This window comes from Cinclus cinclus, chromosome 24 (genome assembly GCF_963662255.1).
Source record: "Cinclus cinclus chromosome 24, bCinCin1.1, whole genome shotgun sequence".
Lineage (NCBI taxonomy): Eukaryota > Metazoa > Chordata > Aves > Passeriformes > Cinclidae > Cinclus > Cinclus cinclus.
Window position 1 is genome coordinate 2,536,319 of NC_085069.1, and position 20,409 is coordinate 2,556,727.

The window sequence follows — 20,409 nt, forward strand, 5'->3', positions numbered from 1 at the left end:
GCAAGCAGCAAGTCTGAACCAGCAAGGAATGCAGTCCAAGCTTTCTGGCTGCAGGCAATGAAGAAGCTGATAAAAAAATGAGAGAATGCAAGTGCCAGAGTGCCTGGTGCCCCGGGAAAAGGAGATTGTGAGGAAGTTGTTTCCTGCAGGAAGGCTGCAGCTGAGCTTTCCTCAGGAGCTCCAGCCTTTGGAATAGGTGTCTGCTGATGGGTTTCTCTCTGGGGCCTCTCACATCAAGTTCTGCTGGTGGACCTGACTCTTTCTGCCAACAGGTGAGTGTGTTGGCATGGCACAAACCTGTGGATATACTTCTTTAATTTAATCCAGCTGTTCAGTCTCCTTTAGGCTTCACAATTCCAAGGGTGTGCTTTGAAAAGCTGTAAAGGATCTAATGGAACAGGCAACAAGGGGAGGATGGGTCTCAAATGACAGCCTTAGACATGGTCACTTGATGTGTGACTCTGGGAAAATCACTTATCCTTTGGTAGATAATTCACTTTATGAAACAGGAGAGAGAAATTAAATTCCTTAAATCTTGTTCTGTAGCAAAGTGGTGCAGGGACTTGGAAGAGGATGGAATTACTAAAATACACAGAATTGGCCTGTTCTTGTCTTTAAATTAATATGAATTAATAAAAGTTTTTCTATTTTACAGAAATATATAAAGTTTTCCAATTATATGTTATAGCAGCATCAGTGCGAAAGTTCCCATTTGTTGAACAAGTTTGTGTACATGGAAATTTGGGTGAGATATTCAAAACTGTTCAGTGATGTGATCTGCTGCTTTTCAGCTGTTTTTCTTTCCTCATCTTAGCCAGCTTTTAGGTGAAGATATTGGTAGGGATTGCACATAAGGGATGGCTTGGAAAAGTAATGAATTTGTGTAGAAATCATTTCTGCTCCCCTTCCTTTACTTCCTTCCTTGCTATGTTGTCCAGTAATTTTGGGAATGGCACTTGGGAAAATTCCAAATGCCAGTTGTGCTGTGGCTGACCTACAGAGAAAAACTCACCTGGACATGGTAAAAAGGGATTATTTTGTGAAGTGTTGTTACACTGACACTGGGAGTTACTGCTGTGCAGGAACCACAAACACTTCCATTTAGTCACAATAACTCTGAGTAAAGACAAAATCCTGGCTGTTCTTTCCAGCCAAGAACATATCATCAGCTAATGGTTCTAATTTTTTCCTGTTTCTTGTTTGCTGCAAGTAAATGTACTTTGAGACTGCCTGACTGGAGCAGAAGTGATGGACTAAGCTATTCTGGAAGGGATGCCCAGATTTTCTTTTCAGCTGATCCTGAATATCCATGCAGAATGTTTTTCTTCTGCATCGAGTGGGACACAGAAAGAGAGATTGCATTCCTGAGAAAAGTAAAAGTTTTGAATAAATTTTCTTTTTGCTCTAAGGAAAATCTGCATGTATTCAGTTATTTTAGAAACCAGCACAGAATTATTAATTTCATCACTATCATATCAGTAAGCATAGTTACCATACCAGGAAAAGCATGGCTGGTTTTAGAGGTGCTGATATTCTCATGGATCTTTCATGGCTTTAAATGTTTAATCCCTGCATATAATTCTCAAATTACTCTAAAACAAACATTATCTTATTCTATGTGATAAGCAATAGTTAAAAATCATAATTTGCCATGGAAACGTCTTAAATTTAATGAGAGGATGGAGGAGGTGTTTTTGTAAAGGGCTGAGCTGCTGTGGGCACCTTCATTGAGACACTCCACTTTGTGTCTGGATTTCAGCTGACAGTGTTTTCAGGTGAGCTGCTCCTCTTTGCCTGGAGGAACGCAGGGATGTTATTTCTTTTTACTCCCATTTCCAATTCCAAAACGTGAAAAAAAAATTACAGAAGCACAAATCACTTCCTGCCAACTACAGCAGCCAGTCTGGGGAAGTAAAATGAAGTTAATCAGTAAAATTTTGTTTACAGCAATTGCTTTAAAAATTTTAGTCTAATATAGCAAAGAGGCATCTCCCCAGAGATACCATTCAGAACAGAAAATGCAGCTAAGTAAGAAAGAGTAGAAAAAAACACTGTAAATGGATGGATATGAGCAAATTATATCACATTACTCCCTGTGCATTTACACGAACTTAATAAAAAGAAATTACATATTTAATTTAATTCTTACTACTTTAATTTTTATTTTGCTTTTATTTCTTAGTAATTTTAAATGCCTTTTTCATTTATTATTTACAATTTTTTTTTATTCAAGTTCATTTAACTTTTGAAGGCCAGTAGCAACTGAGATCCTTGCAATAAATCAGAAGTTTTCAGTTTGATGTTATTCTGCAAATTCAGACCTGTTTCTGACTGGACAAACTGTCTGTGGTTTCAATTTCCAGTGTTACATGAGAAAGAGTTGGGAAGCTACTGCCTGTTCAGAGACAGAGACACCATGTAGAATTCTTTGTCCAGTGTGGAAGGGTTTGAAGTTACATTTGACAAAGGAAAATTGGGATTAAAATCCTACAGTGCTTTTTTTCCTGTACATCAGCAATTTGAAAAATATCTAGAAGCAGTGGATGAGATGAAAAATGAATGACATGCATCAGTCTGCTTTGCTTCCCTTCTTTTTAAACTCAATATTTTAAACAAACCCTTCTGTGGTACTGAAAACACTTGTGGCAAATATCAGCTTACTTTTTGTCAAGGGATTATATCATGCTAAAACCCACTCAGCTCAAGAACTTCTGAGCCTGTTTGTTTTCTTTTTTGTCTAAAAGATAGATAATTTCTCCTTAAATATGAACAATACACAGAGTGAGTCCAAACAGGGAACACATCTCCATGGAATCTCTTGGTTTACAGCTAAACTAGACAGGAGTGAATCAGTTCTTGTCCTCAGTGAATCAGCAGCAGCAATTCAGTGTCAATTGTCAAAAATTACAAATTTCACGGCTTTCAGCACAGCTTTATCTCTCAGCAGCACTAGAGCAGCCCCTACAGCCCTGTCGGTGAAGAACATGAGCTTTTGAATTTTTATAGTGAGAGTCTAATGAGGTGTTCAGAGTATAAAAGTGGTTGGAGCAGAAGCATATGGTTGTCTCAAACAGCTGCTCTACATGGAGATCTTGGAATTTATACTCAGAAGTGTCTTAAAGAACAGGGTGTTTTACACCAGGCTGCAACAAGTGATTCTTCATGTTCTAGTTGGGAGAGCTCAGCAGGTTTTGAGTTCAGGTTTTTGCAAAATTTCTTGAGTTTTTGTAACGTTTCTTACAGTTGTGATATTCCAGTTTTGAGAAAATAATTTTTGGTCAAGGAAGAGTTTAATAATAAAGTCAAGGATTTCTGAAGGACTGTAAGGAATCTGATCATTCCAGAGTAGCTACGAAGCAACAGAAAATAGGTTCCTGGAATTGTGTGGCTTCCACAGATTTTTAAATCAGAGTTCAGAGTAGTATTTTGAGGTGGTCTTGTGCTAACTTCCATAGCAGTAGGAATGTTGGAAATGGCATTGCACTCAGCTTTGGGACAAGGACTGCTCTAAATGTAAATCCACGTGAGTATAATAGAAGAGGAATATGGAAAAAAAGAACGTGAAGAAAAAACAATTTACTGTGTATATTCCACACTTCTGTTTGCATGCAAGCTGTCAGAGTTACTGATGTGTAGCTGGTCTTGTGCAGGCCAGAAAGAGAAAATACAGAATTTGGGGGCTGCAGTGCCAGTTTCTAGAAATCTCTGTGCATCTGTTGGAATGGAAATAGAGGCAGAAAGTGGGACTGAGTTGCTCTGTAGATTGTTTGTCTATAATTTTAGTTATACAAGAAGATTATAGAGGTGTTTGTGGTTTTGTTGTTGCTTGGTTTGGTTTGGTTTGGTTTGGTTTGGTTTGGTTTTGGGGTTTACTGTTGTTTCATTGTTTGGGTTTGGAGGTTTTTTACCCCAAAGCTGGAAATGTGAGAACAAGGGCAAATTCATATCTCAGAGAGAAATAAATCCTTAAGGTTTCATCATGGTTTTGGTGCTGTTCAGGGGATGGGGACCCTTGGATGAGGAGTTTAGACAGTTTTGATGTGAGATGCCTGATGGTGCAGGCTCATGTAAGCTGTGATAAAATGAGCACTAACTGAGGGGGATGGACAAAATAGGAAAATTTCACTCCTGTCTTGCTTTATCTTGTTCATCTTGCTCACAGTTAATTATTCTGATTTCTAGAGTTGCAGCTATCACAGCAGGATGGACCACAATCTCCTCTGTGATAGATGTGAGCTGGGCTGGTGAGATGGGAGCCCACAGCTCTGGGATTCACTGTATGGAATTGTTGTGAGAATTTTTTGAGTATTTTAATCACAGAATAGTTTGATTTGACCTTACAGATCACCTCACTCCAACCCCCTTCTCTAGACCTCATCACCTTCTCTAGATCAGGTTGCTCAGTTTTGACTTAGGGAGCTTGAGAAGAAACACCCTGAGAGATCTATGAGCACACATCAAAGTTGAAAAGCTCCTTTTACTCCAAAGCTACTGGCAGCAGTTTTGGTAAAGCTCTTTGTCACCGTGAAACTCCGGAGGTAGCTACAATGAGCTGACTTTTGGAAAAGGGACAAAACTCTCTGTTTATCCAGGTAAGTGCCAGAGAAAACATATCAAAACCTGATCTTTATAATACTGAGATGAGTTTTGGCCCACTCCTGGAAGTGTTCAAGGCCAGGTTGGATGGACCCTGAGCAACCTGATCCAGTGAGTGACGTCCCTGCCCATGGCAGGGGGCTGCAGTGAGATTTAAGGTTTAAGGTCCATTTCAACCCAAACCATGCTATGTATCTGTGATTCAGGAGTTTAGAGATAATTTTTCTCCTAAATGACAATCATTACTAGAGATAGTGGATGTGTCACCTTTCAATAAGTGAATATTCATCTTGAAACTGTCAGACTTGTGAGCTCGGTTTACTCCCTTTCATACAAAATATTCCAGGTCAGATCTGCCATCACAAAGGGATTTTGCTTCCATCTTCTTCAGTGCTTTTTGAGGTTGTTTTTTTCAGAGTTAATATCCCCAAGATGAGAACTGTACTTAAAAAATGTTCCTGTTTTCCTACTGGTTGTAAGGGACACTAGGGCTGTAGTAAATTTAGACAGCTCACATGCATAGGGCATGTTTCTGGTCTCTCAAAATACCTCATTTCCCTGAACATAAGTGTCAGTTTCTTTTCAAATCAAGGTTTTTACAAGTTTTACCTTTAGAAATTGAAAAAAGCATTGGATAATTACTCTTCTTTTTAATAAGTAGGGAGAAAATCTGTCATGGATCAGAAGATTCCATGGCCAAGATTTTGTAAAGGTTTGACAAGGTGTAATTTTGGAGGTGAAAATCAAGAGCTTAAATGTGAAAGAGGAATGGGTATAAAAGTAAAGCCAGAAAGAATTATGAGAGGCTTTAGGAAGGAAGTGCCTGTGGTTCTGAGGACTGCAGGTTCTGAGATCTGGGCAAAGATGCCCAGTACTTGTTCCCCATGGAGATTATTAAGCTGATGATTTGGGAACTTTCTTATTCTAAGTTTCCAGAATTGAAGTGGTGAATGCTATGTGAGGACTTGTATTTCAATATTCCAAGAAATTTGGTGCTTAATTTATATTTAACATAGGAATAAAATCACTGGGATAGCAAGGGCAGTGAAGAATTTATGTGTGTCCTTACCTGACCCTGATCACTAAAATTTATTGATGGAAATTTTCTTGAGTGTCTTTATCTTCCACCAATTTTTCTTAGTGTTTTTTGTTTTTTGCAACCAGCAGTTCTAGTGTTCAGAAAATACCAGTATCCGTGGGCTTTCATCCTGAGGTAGACTATCAGACTATCAGTAGGAGCAGGTAAGAACTTAATGGTTTTTAGAAATACCCAACTTTGATTTATCTGCAGGTGAAATAAATGTAAAGCAGCTTTCATTTCAGCTATAGTGGCTCAGTGTTCTGATGAGACTATTCCTGCTACTCCTGCTATTCCATTATGTGGCACAAGCCTTTAACAGAAGGAGAAGCAATTTGCTGTAATGTGTTTTGGCAATGTTCACAGGGAGAAACTTCCTTTAATTTTAAGCCAGGTATGTTTGCCAGCAAATGAGGTACCAGTAGAAACTGAGTCCATTAAGGTTTTTATTACTGCACACATCATTATTCTAAGTTCTCCCTGCACCTACTAATTCACCTTCACAAATGGAAAGACGTATTGAGAATATAAATGTTGGGTTTTTTCCTCGTGAAGGATTGGCTTGTAACTGTTTTTATGGCTGATAGTAGATATAGAGTTAAGATGGAGTGAGAATGACTCATTGGTGAAAAAAATCTGCTTCCAGTTTAGAGAGAGAAAAGGAAGGGGTGAATACAATTAGGTGTAACAGGTTGATGGTGATGTCTCTAGTTAAGCCATGAGTTTTATTCCATAATAAACTATGGGTATTATAATTTAGCACTCCCAATTTTGTTTGGTTGGTTTTTCTTCCTGGAAAGGAGGAGTTAAAAAGGCAAATACATTTCTTTGGATGGTTTTTGCAAAGCACTTTCTGGCTGTGTGAACACAGGATATATTGGGAAATTAACTTTTGGACAAGGAACAAGAATTATTATAAAACCAAGTAAGTGAATACGGATAATTGAGTAATTACATTTCTGTGTTCTTTTTTTCTAAGTATTTGATTTGTTTGAAGGTTTAGGAAATCTTATCTCTCTTCTGGTGAGTGTCCATAAGACTGAAAACCTTTTCATTATTGATTTTTCTTAACCCTTCTCAACCCTTCTCAAATGCATTGTGTTACCAGGGCAGTGGCATGGAATGCTTCAGACACATCGTTTTTGCTCTTTTAGAATCAATATATTAACAAAATAATGGTTGCAGAGAAATGTTGCAATACTAAATACTGTGTTTGTGCAGCCATGAAATACCTTTAATGGGGAAAAAAAGTGAAATAGAAGATTTGTTTGCTTTTACAAACCCAAAAAATATACTGGCGTGGGAAGAAAAGTATTGAATGCTCCCATTTATGATAAGATTTAGTTTACCAAAATTTGAAGCAACAGAAGCAAATTGTTGTGGATGCCATCAGCAGCACAGCAGGACACTTGGCTGGCTTTGGGAGAGTCCTTAACTCAGGCATTCAGCAGCCACTGGGAATCTGTTCCTCTGCAGTGGTTTTCATAAAGACCCTTGTCACCGTGTGTCTGGTGCTGACAGGAAGGTCCCTTTTGGTGGTGGAACTCTTCTGCTTGTGCTTCCAAGTAAGTCTTCCAGGAAAAGTAGTGTTTCAGCACCTGTTTTCACTCAAAAATGCTGTTTTGTCACATCCCAGATCCAGTGAGAGCCCATTCTGTGCTACTCCTGAGCCCTCAGCAGAGCTGGATGCAGAAATGTTCTTGTGCTCTACCCCTAGAGATCCTCTCCCAGATTCAGCTGGAATGATGAATTCAGATTCCTCCTAGAGCCTCACAGCAGAATAAACAGAGAGGATAACTGCAAGTGTCTGCTAAATTCTGTTCTGCCCTTGTGATTTCAACAAGGTGCTTCTTATAAAGGAGTTTGTATTCAAGTCTCCAGCACCAAGTTTTCATGCCCAAGCCAATATCTGACAAAGTGCACAAACTTTTTCAGGGGCTGTGACACATTTCCTACTCATTCACAGGTTTTGACAGTGCTAGTTTAAAACTGCTGTATTGCTTGGGCAAGTTCAACAATCAATATGTAATTGGAAGTCATTAGACTTCCAATCCAAAATTAGCTCAAATATCTAAGCCTCAGAAGGAAACTTAGTTAATAATAATTAAAATTAATTAATAATAATTAAAATAATTAATTAATAATAATTAAAAGTCATCTTGTTCTACCAGGCTGAATGACTTAATCGTCCATTGAATATCCTGGATCAAATAGGCACAGCTGATATACCTGAGAAACAGAAATCAGTAAAGTAAAATGAACTTTTTTTCACTTTGTAGAAAAAATAAGAACAAACCTTTGTTCATAGGAAAATCTCCAATTTTCACTTAAAATTTAAATAAAATATCTGAGGAAGAAAGGAAGAAAACCAATCCAGACAGCATTTCCATTTATGTACATCTGACTGGTTATTTCTGGGTTTTTTCTCCATTTTGAACTGGGAAAGGCACAACTTTTTCCTTATAGGCAGGTTCTGGGACTCAGCAGCATGCTTTTAGCCAAGTTCAAACTTCAGAGATGACTTTTGTAGAGAACTCTCAGTAGTGCAACTGGAGGAGAAAGAAAGCAAATATTTGGGCAGGGCACAGATAGTTGTGACAAGTAAGTATAGGCTGGTTAAGGAAGCAGCTTTTTCACCTGTTAACCTTCCTACTCTGCCAGATATTTTGCAAATGTACTCAGCTCAAATTACTGTTCCATCATGCAGATCCATAGAGTGTAATTCTTCAGTTGTGATGATCTCAAATACTGCAGGAGTCTTACACTTGGTTTTCTTACCTGTGTTATGTCGATATCAGGCTAAATATCTTAGGAAGTCCCCATTCCTGACTGGAGTTTTCAATAGTGTTTTCTGTCAGGTTGTGCCTTGGAGTCACAGGTAAGAAACTGGTTTCGCTGAATTCTGTCATAAGTAATTCTCTTTTCCAAATGCCAGGAAATACTCCCTGCAGGGGAGAAGGATGCTGGTAATGAAAAGGGGTATGGAGAAAATGACAGGAGGAAAGCCAAGGCACACCCAAGTGAGCACCACAATGTGCAGGTTAATTCATCTACAGGCTTGGTTGGAGCTGGATCTTATTCAGGATGCAGTGAGTGATGTGTGCCCTTAGTGGGTGCAGGAAGGAGAACTCGGTGGGGTTGCATTCAGGACATCTCCATTATTGCATTTCTGAAAGCCTCCCATAAGCAAGTCAACCACTTCAATATGTGCAGAACAAACCAGGAGAGGCAACAAAGAGCTGGAAAGGGCATATCCATCACAGAAACTCGTTAGGAGGATGGTTAATTACGTGTCTGTAAGGGCAAGTTCTCTTTCTCATCCTTATATTTCACAGAGTAAATGTTGTCTGAATTTTTAGTGAGGAACAAGAAATGGAGGCTTCCAGTTAGGATGGAAGTGTTTTCCTGTCCAGGTGGCTTACAGAATGGAAACATTCTATTGAGATGCCAAATATATGCCTAGATTTTCTTTGCCAGGTGCAGGAAATCTGGGAGGGGATTATGAGTTCAGTCCTGCCCAGAACCCATCAGAGAGCAGGAGTTGTCCCGGTTTGTGTGCATTTGCAGAACAGGAAGGGTTTGTGCAAAGCAATTGAATGATGTGTGAATTCAGGAAATACCTATGCAAAGCTGCAGTTTGGCAAAGGAACAAGGCTCAGTGTTAAACCAAGTAAGTGCATGATCTGAACAAGAGTCTTTTGAGAAGTTTTGGAGAATCAGATGCTTGGAATCAGTAATATCTAATTACCCTGGGAGGGAGCCTCCTTCCATATCTACCACTTCTGGGGCTTAAATGAGAGTGTGGCTGGAACATTTAGTGGAAACAGAGCAGCAAGAAAAGATCTGGGGGGGGTTTTGTAAGGTCTGAGAGTTCATGGAAAGTACCTGTTATGAGAGGAGTCATTCCAGGAATTACAGTAAGTTTCTATTCACAAAAAGGATGCAAGGACTAAATTCCCAGAAAAATGGAAATCAAGTAAATCAGCATGGAGTGCCACGCTGATGGCAAATCTTTTACCAAGCTACAGAGCTGTCTCAATTCTCAAGTTGTTTGATGTTCATGGTTCATGGTATTCCTTGGTAGAAGGAGATACTGCAGACAGTGTAAAAAGAATGGATTTTCCTTGTGCTTTTCACATTTATCTCTTTTGAAGAGCACCACAAGGTCTCCCCACATGTGGAATTATATGAGCAAGAAAGGAGAAGATGGCTCTTTGGAGAACTGGCAAGTCTCTGTCCTATTAAAAAAATATTTAATATGTATTGACAGATATAGAAAAGCCTGCAGAAGTTCTGCTTATGTGAAATACTGAGCCAGGTGTCCTTGCCAGATATTGTCCCCAGTCACATCTTCCCCTGCAAAGCTCTTCAAGACTGGGGAGTGCAGGGCTCCTGGGAATGTCTGTCTTTCTACAGTACATCTTTGAAAATATATGTCAACTCTGTGATTTTTATAGGGAGGTCTTTTGTTAATTCCTGGCTATGCCAAAGCCTCCCACAATCAGGGCACCTCATCATTCTTGACCTGTAAAAAGTATTGACACAAAACCTGCAAGGGGACAAAGTAGAGACACCCCAGCCTTCATTTTGTGGGGATCTCTAGCAGGTATTTGGCACAGAGTTTTATGTTGATGACAAATAGAATCTCCTGCCCTGGAAGCTGAAATGTGCAGAAGAGCATGGGGTTTTTTGTAAGGGAGTGTTTGACTGTGTGTACTCAGGAAATGCAGACAGACTAACCTTTGGAAGTGGAACCAGGCTGCTGGTAAAGCCCAGTAAGTATCTCCTCACCAAGGACAGACTGAATCTCTTAGGTTTTTTATTAGATCTTCCTTAGAATATAGAGGGAAAAACTTCTTTGCAACTTGAAGGAGTGAGAGCATGGGGGAGGAGAGGACATTCTGAACAATTAGCTTCTAACTGCTTTGCCATGTTGCAGTGACAGGAACAGCTCTGAAACTGCTCCTGTGCTGAAAATCAGTGAATGTATTTGTGCTATGGAGCACCTCAGTTAGAGGAACCCTCCTGGGGAGTGTATTTGAGATTAGCATACATAAATAGCCTTTGTCTACTCAGAATATTAGATAGAGCTGCTTGCTGGGACTTGGGTTTGCACCCCTTACTGGATTCATTGTCAACTAAACAAACAAGAAAAATTAGGGCCTTAGATTGGTTTTCTCTGGAAGTTTCTGTCTGATTTTCCTTTGCTTCTTCCTCTATTGGGTCTGGTCCCTTGCTTAACTTCTGAGATTGACTGGCTAGCTGATCTGCCTGACTCCTTCTTTAGACTGTGGGAAGTTTTAGAAACAGCTCTGTTAGCTGTTTAAAAAGTAGTGGAAATTTCATCCCCATTTGAAATGTCAAAGGGTGTGTTCTACCTGTTAAAAGCTGGGGCTTTTCTCCTTCACCATTTTTGTATAAATGTTGATTATTGTGGGATAATTGAGTCTTCCTGGAAACCCACCTCTGGAAGAGGCACAAAGCTAATTCTGAAATCAGGTACATCTAAAAACAAATATTTGTTTCACATTATAAGGGCAAGGCTGAGATTCTCCTCTCTCTTAAACATTACAGAAATTGTAGAAGAACTTCAACTATGTTATGCTAATAGGGTTTGGATTTCTCCTGCATTCAGAATTGTTTCTGTCTGGAAAGATCAGAGGTATGCAGCTGGAAAAATATCCTAATTTAGACTCAAATGTGTGTGACAAGGTGGCATCTGTTTCCCTCTTGATCTCTTTTGGAAAACACATATTTGTGAGGACCAAAGTTGTGTGTGGTTTTTGTTAGTGCCTGTGTCACTGTGTGAATTCAGCATCTGGCTGGAAAGTGACCTTTGGAAGTGGGACACAACTGATGGTGAAACCAGGTAGGTGGAAAACCTGAAGGGAGTTATGGATAGGAAAGCCTAATTCCTCTTTCCAGGAGAGCATTGAAACAGCCATTAAAATTCCATTGTTCTTTCCTTCTGAGAGCACCTGAAGGTCAGAGCTTAACCATGCATCAGAGGAAAAAAAAATCGTTATGAAGCTAAACACCTACTCAAGAGGCTGGATTTTCTTGTGCCATTTGTGTCAATGAGGTTATGACATTTTTGAGTTGTTTTCTTCACTACTGCCTGTTCCCAGAAACCTCCCAGACCTGCAGACCTCTCACTGTCCTTTTATTTCCATTGTCCAGAACCCAGGCAAGGTCCTCATTAATTCCCAGATCCTGCAGTTCCTTCTCTGCTGGGAAAAGTGTCTTAGCCTTTGCTCTGTTGCTCCTAATTCTGGCTACAGAGAGGTTTCCATCCAGTTTTGCACTCCTAGGGGAAAAAAACAAAACAAAAAACAAAACAAAACAAAGCAAAACAAAGCAAAACAAAACTGGACTGTCATGGAAAGAGGTTGCAACATGCAGGGAATTTTTTGTTTGGGGAATTAAGAAACGTGTTTTGAAGCTGTGTAGGAAGGTCCAGGAGGAGCTCTCTGCTTTTAATGCTGATCTAATGCTGAAGGAGGAATTTTGCTGTGGGATTTCTTTGCATAAATGAAGGAGGAGGCTTTCAGTTAGTGGCCATCTCTGTCCAAACTGAACAAGACTATAAACTAGGAAAAATCTTTACAGGAAATGTAGTTAAAATTGCCAAGGAGTTTACTTGGGTAGACTAAGTTAAAAAGAATGTCATAGGACCTAGTTAGGTACTGGAAGGAAAAAAGGGTTTTTGTTTTGAAGGCAAACACTGTGTGAACAGCTATGGAAACAAACTCACCTTTGTAAGCGGAGTGCAACTAAGGGTAAAACCAAGTAAGGTTTGAATCGTTTTTTGCTCAATATTGTAAATATAAAGAAGAAAGATACAAAAAGTTGTGCCAGTGATATGAGCTGAAGAGGACTACTAAACAATGTCCTCAATTACCTTGTCAGTGACCATGCCCTCCCTATCAGATATCCAGTGTGGGGTCCTGCCCACATTTGCTCGGGACATTTTGTGCCATGGCCATGCCAGCAGGGGTTGCTTTTCTCTCTCAGCTTGTGGACGAGCTTGTATTCTTACTGAGCTGAAAACTGCTGTGGCAAAGGGATACAGCTTCCAGTTTCAGCTGAGATGTTCACCCACTTTCTTGTTAACTCTTTCCACGTGGGGCAAAACTGCCCTGTGCCCAGCGAGATTTTCAAGATGCTCTTCCTGGGCTGGTGGCTCTCCAGTTATGGGGTTACATGTCTCTTCTTTTCTCCAGGATGGACTTTGGCTTTGGGCAGAGAGAGCAGTTGTCCCAAACAGGATTTGCATCCACAAGTCCAAGAGTGCTCTTGACCCCACAGGCAGATCATGGCAGTTCTTCCCTTCAGGCTGTGGCTCAGTCCTGGCATCCAGCCCTGTCTGCTGGGCTGTAGGTGACAGTGCTGCCAGGTGGTGGGGGAGGTTTTTGTTAGGAGAGGAAATGCTGTGTGAATGCAGGATCAGGCTTTTATGCTCCTACCTTTGGCTCTGGAACCAGACTCACTGTCAGGCCACGTAAGTCCAATGCTGCTGCTCTGTTTCTGTTGTGTTTGGGGTCATTCTGTGTGGGGCTGAGGGAATTTGGTAATCTCTGTGTGTCCATAGCCAGGGGTGGACTTTGCTTTCAAGGAGTGTCCAAACCAAGCCTTCTTACTCTGGGTTTGGCTGGGATGCTCACAGAGCCACAACCTGCTCCCAAATGTCCCAGCCCAGTGGCCAGTCTGGGCTGTGCCACGGCTTCCCAAGGGAGGCACAGGACCCAGGGAAAGGAACTGGCTCCCCTCTGCAGCCCCTCTGAGAGAGGCCAGCACTGGAAAAAGACTGGGGGAGAGGTGCTGCTCTGCAGGGGCTTCCTGGGCTTTTTGTTAGGGCAGGAAATACTGTGTGATTCTGGGTCTGGCTATGGCAAGGTGACCTTTGCCTCAGGGACCAGACTATCCATCCAGCCAAGTGAGTGTTCAGCTTTCCTGTGGGTCCTTTGTCCAAAGTCCTTGAGGGGCTGCAGGAGATGCAGCTCCCAGCTGGCAGCCAGCTCTGGCTTTCTGTGAATTGCTCTGCTCTTTGACAGCAGCTCCAGCTCACCTTGGGCTCAGGGCTCAAGTCCCCCTGTGGCCAAGGCAGTGGCTCAGTGCCTGAGTGTTGCAATCTCTCTCAGACAGCAATTCTGTCCTGGGGCTGTGCTGGGGCTGGGCAATTCAAGGAGTGGCCCGGCTGAAATGCAGAGCAAGGCTTTCAATGCTGCAGCTCCTCTGGCACTGCAAAGATGCCTCCTGGAGCTGGAAATCTGGGCTCTGGGAAGGTGGCCTGAGTCAGGGACCCTGATCCAGGCTGGCTCCAGGGGCTTCTTGCCTTCCCTTTTGCCATTGCAGTGCCAGCAGTCTTTGGGGCAGGGATCCTAAACTGTTCCCTGACAACTGAGGGGAAGGTTCTTCCCATCTCTCATGTGTTTGGTGAGCACAGTCCAGGGCAGTTATCCCCAGGGATATGAGCGGGGAAATCATCTTTGGGCAAGGAGAGGCCAGAGGAGATCTCTGGAAATCCGGGTGGGTGTTTGGAGCCTCTTGCAGGGGCAGCTGCAGGGCTGGAGGGATCCCAGCCCATTTTGTAATGAGCTGACACACTGTGTGAGTTCTGGAAACTGGGGAAAACTGACCTGGGGGAGTGGAACCAGACTTCTCATTGTCCCAGGTGAGTTGTCTCTCCTCTGTGCCAAGGTGGTCCCAACACAGACAATGTTGTGTTCCAGCTGTGCCAGAAGCAGTGCAGGGGATTTTTGGAGAAATTTGGATGCAATTTCACCCAACAATTCTGCCTGGGGGCTGTGCTCCAGCAGCAGCAACCCAGGACAAGCAGGCAGGTGAGGAAAGGTGAGCTGAGCTCCCAGGGAAAGGAAACCTTGGTGCTGAACTGGAAAAGCCCAGGCCAGAGCAGGTTTCACAGCAGAGCAAGAGCCAGCCCTTGGGGCACTGTGCTGGGAAGTCTCAGTGCCAGGAAAGGACAGGAATTTTGCCAAGTGCCTGAGGAAGGAAGCCCTGAGGTTTCCTCTTTGCCTCCTCTGGCTGTTGTAGTTCCCAAAGCCGAGGGCATCTCCTGTGCCAGGGCTCATCCCTGTCCTCCCAGCAGGAGCCCAGAGTGGCTGAAAGGCAGCCTGAGCCCTGGGCTCCTGCAGGACTCTCACACTGAGTGTCACCAGCACAGCCACACTCCAGCTGGGACCAGGGACAAAGCTGCAGCTTCTGCCAAGGACCTTGGCTGCTGCTGCTGCTGCTGCTGCTGCTGCTGCTGCTGCTGCTTCCCTCCAGGCCGTCTCCTCTTGCTGCATTCCTGCTGCTCTGCACCTTAAGATCATTAAGGGAAGGCAGGGCTGTGGGACAGACACAGAGGATTTGTGTTTGCCCAGCTCTGGCAGGGCTGGGCAGAGCCTGCGGGAGAGCTGCTGCTCTGGGGAAGCTCCTTGGGCTTTTTGTTAGGCGAGGAAATGCTGTGTGACAGCAGCTACAGCAAGGTGACCTTTGGCTCGGGGACCAGACTGTCCATCCAGCCCAGTGAGTGAGCAGCTCTCCTGTCAGCTTCCAAATTCCTGCCCTGCACTGGGAATGCTTTCACCTTCCTCCTTTCCTTGCTCCTTTGCACACCTGGAACGGCTTCTGTGCCAGCACAGGCTGGGAGCTGCCCTCCTGTGCTCTCCAGGGGCTGTGCTGGCACAGAGAGAATCAATCTCACCTCGGGCTCTGTGTGATCACTGGAAAAGTGTCCCCTGTGCCCTGCTGGCACCGTCCTTGTCAGCTGCCCAAAGGCTGCCGTGCCCAGGGCACACGAGAGCACTGCTGGGGTGCCTTTTGTGCTGTGATTCCCATGGGGTCAGGTCCTGCCTTGCAGCTGGGACAAAGCCAGCTCTGAGACCTTGTGTCTCCTGCCAAAATCACCTTTTAGCCCAGGAGGGCAATGCAGAAATGGGCAAGGCAATAATGTGGGCTGTAAAGGTTGGGAAGCCTTTCTGCAAGCACAGAGAGACCTGTGTCCTCCCTCTGGCCATGGAAAAGCTGCGAGCTGCCGTGGGAGGAGGGCTCCAGGCACAAAGTTGTCTTTGGCGAGGGGGGACAGCTCAAAGACACAGAAATCTGTGAGCTGCTGACAAGTGCTTGTGCCCTGAGCAGCCCTGGCTGCTCCGGCAGGGGCTCCAGGCTCTTGTGGGCAGCTCTAGCTGAGCCTGGGCTGTGGGGCAGGAGCTTGTCACAGCTCAGGAATTCCTGGTTTTACCTTACCTTTCACTGCTTATTCCAACTCTGCTGGAAGAGCCAAATGTCCCTCTGGCAGGGCTGGGCAGAGCCTGGGGGAGAGCTGCTGCTCTGGGGAGCTCCTTGGGCTTTTTGTTAGGGGAGGAAATGCTGTGTGACAACAACTACAACAAGCTGACCTTTGGCTCGGGGACCAGACTGTCCATCCAGCCCAGTGAGTGTTCAGCTTTCTTGTGTCTCCTCCATCAAAATCCCTTCCGTGTCCCCTGGAGCACCACGTGGACCCTGGTGTTTTGGGAATGCCAGGGCAGATTGGAAGGAGAACAGAGATGCTCCTTCATTTCTTGCTGCTGGTGTGAACCTTCACTGGAGTTTCTGAGATAGTAGAAATTCACAAAAACTCCCACTTGCACAAGGAACTGTGCTTGATACAAGGGTTTAGGAGTGGGTTTTCCCTTGCTCTGGGTATCAGCAGTGCCTTGGAGCCTGTTCAATCTGACAGCTGTGCAAGGGCTTTGTCCAAAGGCATCTGCAGGGCTGACAGGGACATTTTGGGATTAAGTGTGTCCAAAATGATCCTGTGAAGAGAGAATCACCCTTTCCCGGTGGAAAGGGAACTGTGCTTTCTGTGGGGTCCCATGGACACCCAGTGGCTTGGGAAACTGGAACGAGATCTTTAATGAAGTTTCTCTGTGGGTTGGAACATTTCCTGGATACTTCATGCTTTGAATGTATGCAAGTGATTTGACAAACCGAGAGGGAACACAATCTGCTTTCCTTGCTTTAAAACTCTAGGGAAGTTACCTTTCTTTCCTTTGGGATTTGTCTTTTTTCTTTTTAGATCCTTCACTGATTGTAGCTAATTATTATATGAGAGGAATGCTGTAGTGCAATGACTGCTCTAGACAGGCTTGAAAGAGTGCCTGGTTTCTCTTTCCTTCCTGTGAAAATCCCAGGCTGCAGAGCACCTCATGCAGAAGGAAAAGCTGCATTAGGCACTGAAATAAATACCCATAGCCCCATCTTCCCATGAAACAAGTGCTGCAATTTTGGATCAGTTTTTGGTGGCTGGGTCAGACAAGCTGTATTTGTGGATGTGTCACTGATGGCCTCAAGGGTGGTTTTTGTTGGCTCCTTTCTCACTGTGTGACTGATGTCTACAAAGTCACCTTTGGAAAAGGGACAAAGCTGCTTGTGAACCCGAGTAAGAAACAGGTTTCTGTTGTATTTCCCTCAATTCTGGTGGGTCTAGGTTTGAACAGCAGAAGGGCTTTTAGCACCATGGCCTGGGAAGCCAAAGAATCAGCTGGGTGAAATGCACCTTTCTGACATAAATCCCTCTAATCCTTCTGGGATGGTCTGTGCATGTGGTGTCTGGTGGCAGCTGGAGACAACCCCATGAGCAGATGGAAACCTGGACCCTCTGCAAGTAGGACTTCACCAGGTGCTGTGCCCACAGACCATGCTTTGCTGTCCCCCTCTCTTCTGGCCGTTCCAGCACGGCAGGGCTTGGGGCAGGGGTCCCATCTGGGAATGTCTTGGCAGGGCCTCCTGTGCCAGGGCTGACTGGGAAGTCCATGGGCTCCTGGTCTTTCTAAGGAGGATCTTCAGCAGCTTCATGCCTAAAGGGCCATTTGCACAGATGAATGTCACAAAGATGCTGGCAGGGGTGATCTCTGCCAGAGCTGCAAGGGATGGCCAGCTGTGACTCTGACAAAGAAATGCCCAGGCAGCAAAGCACAGCTCTCCAGGGAACCAGCCTGTGAGGAGACTGGCAGGGTTTTTGTTGTGAAGGCAAACACAGTGTGGGACTGGTTTTGCCAACAAGGTCACCTTTGGAGCTGGAACTCAGCTAAGAATCAACCCCAGTAAGTTTGAAAGCCGATTCCTACTTCAGCTCTGGAACAGTTCTGCAGGCACCGGTCAGTGTCAGGGGAGGGAGATGGATTCAATCCCTGGGGAATTTTTTCTTTGTTTTCTCTGGCCTCAGCAAGGCCATGGATTTCCTCCTTCACTCAGCCCTGCCAGCCCCTGCTGTCTCCTTTCACCCAAGCAGACAGAGCTCCTGAGCCCCCCTGCTCAGGGATAGACAATTCCTGCCATGGCCAGCCAGACCTCTGGAAATGGGGCTGGGATGCTGATGGCTCTGTCTGGCACAGCCCAGGGAGATGCTCCTTTGTTCCCCAGAGGAAAGGATGAATTAACAATGCAAACAATGTGTTTGCCCCACAGTCCCAGCTGCCCTCCCTGCTGCAGATGGGATTCCCCAGGCACTTCCTTCCAAGGCTGCAGTGATTCTTGGCTCCCAGGACCTGCTGTTGGTTGGCAGGAGCTGCTCTGCTGCAGGCTCCTGGAGGAGAGGTGGCAGCAGAGCTGATGGTTTTTGTTGGGCTGTGAAGGACTGTGTGAACTCAGGGAACTACAAAGTGATCCTGGGGCCAGGGACACGCCTGCTTGTGAAGCCCAGTGAGTACAAGAGCTGCCCAGCTGAGGCAATTCCTGGGCCCTGCTATCCCTGTCCTCCCTTCCCACCTCCCTGGGCACTTCCCTGGAGCTGACTGGAGCAGCCATCCCTGGCACAGGAACACAATCGTCTGCTTTGGCCCTTCTTGCCCAGCCTGCTCTCCTCTTCCTCAGCAAGGGCTTCTGGCTTTGAGCTGCACAAAGTGTGCCCAGCTCCAGGGACAGCCACGGCTCTCAGAGCCACCTGTGAAACGCAGCCAGACCCAAATCTGGGAGTGCCCAGGAGCTCCCTGCACAGGAGCACGTCCCCCTGGTTCTGGCAAAGCCTTGCCATGGCTGGGACTTGTCTCTCCTGGGTGCTAAAAGGAAGGAAGGAAAGAAAGGCAAAGGCAGCTGCTGCTTTCCAGGCAAGGGCTGGGAAATAGATGTTGCCTTGTTGCAGGGAATGGCACCAGAGTGGAGCCTGTTGTGTCAGGAAGCTTTGCTGGTGCCTGCATTTGCAGGTGCTTTGGGCTTGAGATCAGTGCAGGGCGGCAGAGGCGTTTTTGCAATGACATGTGTCAGGGTGTAAATGTGGCAGCCAGAGTCATTTTTGGCAAGGGGACGATGCTTTCAGTGCTGCCAGGTGAGCAAGCCCTTGTCCTGGAAAGTGGAATTGCTTCACTTCTCGCTTGCTCTTGGTTGTTTGCAGGGGCACAGCTTTGGGAAGCACAAGGTTTGCAGCCCTGCCGTTCCCCAGGTGTCCCTTGGATTTGCTGTCCCCACATGGCCCCCTGCCCTCTGCTATGTTCTAGCATCAAGAGCCTTTTCTCAAGAGCCTCTGGTGCCTGGAAGCATTTGGAGGAGGAGGATTTGCTCTTTAGACAATGTCCTATGGGCATGGCGATGCCATGCTGATAGTCCTCGAGTGCAAAGGAGCAGAGGGGAGGTTGAGGAGACAGACACAGATTGCTAAACTTGTGCTCAGTGCCTGTGTGACTGTGGAAGGGCCAGCTCTGGCTTTCTGTGAATTGCTCTGCTCTTTGACAGCAGCTCCAGCTCACCTTGGGCTCAGGGCTCAAGTCCCCCTGTGGCCAAGGCAGTGGCTCAGTGCCTGAGTGTTGCAATCTCTCTCAGACAGCAATTCTGTCCTGGGGCTGTGCTGGGGCTGGGCAATTCAAGGAGTGGCCCGGCTGAAATGCAGAGCAAGGCTTTCAATGCTGCAGCTCCTCTGGCACTGCAAAGATGCCTCCTGGAGCTGGAAATCTGGGCTCTGGGAAGGTGGCCTGAGTCAGGGACCCTGATCCAGGCTGGCTCCAGGGGCTTCTTGCCTTCCCTTTTGCCATTGCAGTGCCAGCAGTCTTTGGGGCAGGGATCCTAAACTGTTCCCTGACAACTGAGGGGAAGGTTCTTCCCATCTCTCATGTGTTTGGTGAGCACAGTCCAGGGCAGTTATCCCCAGGGATATGAGCGGGGAAATCATCTTTGGGCAAGGAGAGGCCAGAGGAGATCTCTGGAAATCCGGGTGGGTGTTTGGAGCCTCTTGCAGGGGCAGCTGCAGGGCTGGAGGGATCCCAGCCCATTTTGTAATGAGCTGACACACTGTGTGAGTTCTGGAAACTGGGGAAAACTGACCTGGGGGAGTGGAACCAGACTTCTCATTGTCCCAGGTGAGTTGTCTCTCCCCTGTGCCAAGGTGGTCCCAACACAGACAATGTTGTGTTCCAGCTGCGCCAGGAGCAGTGCAGGGGCTTTGTGGAGAAATTCTGGCTGGTTTTACTGCTCTGTGGAAAGATGTTGGAGACTTTGTGCTTAACCAGTGTATGCTGGAAATGTGCCCATGCCGTGGAAAAGAATTATTGGAAAAGTGAGAACAAGTAAGTGAAATGCAGATGTAGGGACTTGTAAAACTATATAAGATTTCCGAGGTTTTGGTCACTGAACCCAGTGGAAAACTTCAGTCCTCTCAAAAACAGGTTTATGTTTGCAAAGGGGGAGCAAAATGCAGTTCAAGCTGTTGGCAAGGAGCAGTAGCAGTGATCTCTGGGTTACTGCTGGGAGCTGTAGAA

At 45.1% G+C, this 20,409-nt stretch overlaps 1 protein-coding gene across 1 annotated transcript in view; it reads left to right on the forward strand.

Annotated features, from left to right (window-relative positions):
- The window catches only part of LOC134053406 (M1-specific T cell receptor alpha chain-like), a 171,607-nt gene that overhangs the window by 136,381 nt on the left and 14,817 nt on the right, over positions 1 to 20,409 (forward strand). The window contains exons 3-4 of the mRNA XM_062508434.1: positions 11,490 to 11,503; positions 18,946 to 18,986. Of these exons, the coding sequence (XP_062364418.1) occupies positions 11,490 to 11,503; positions 18,946 to 18,986 (55 nt within the window). The remainder of the gene's footprint in view (positions 1 to 11,489; positions 11,504 to 18,945; positions 18,987 to 20,409) is intronic.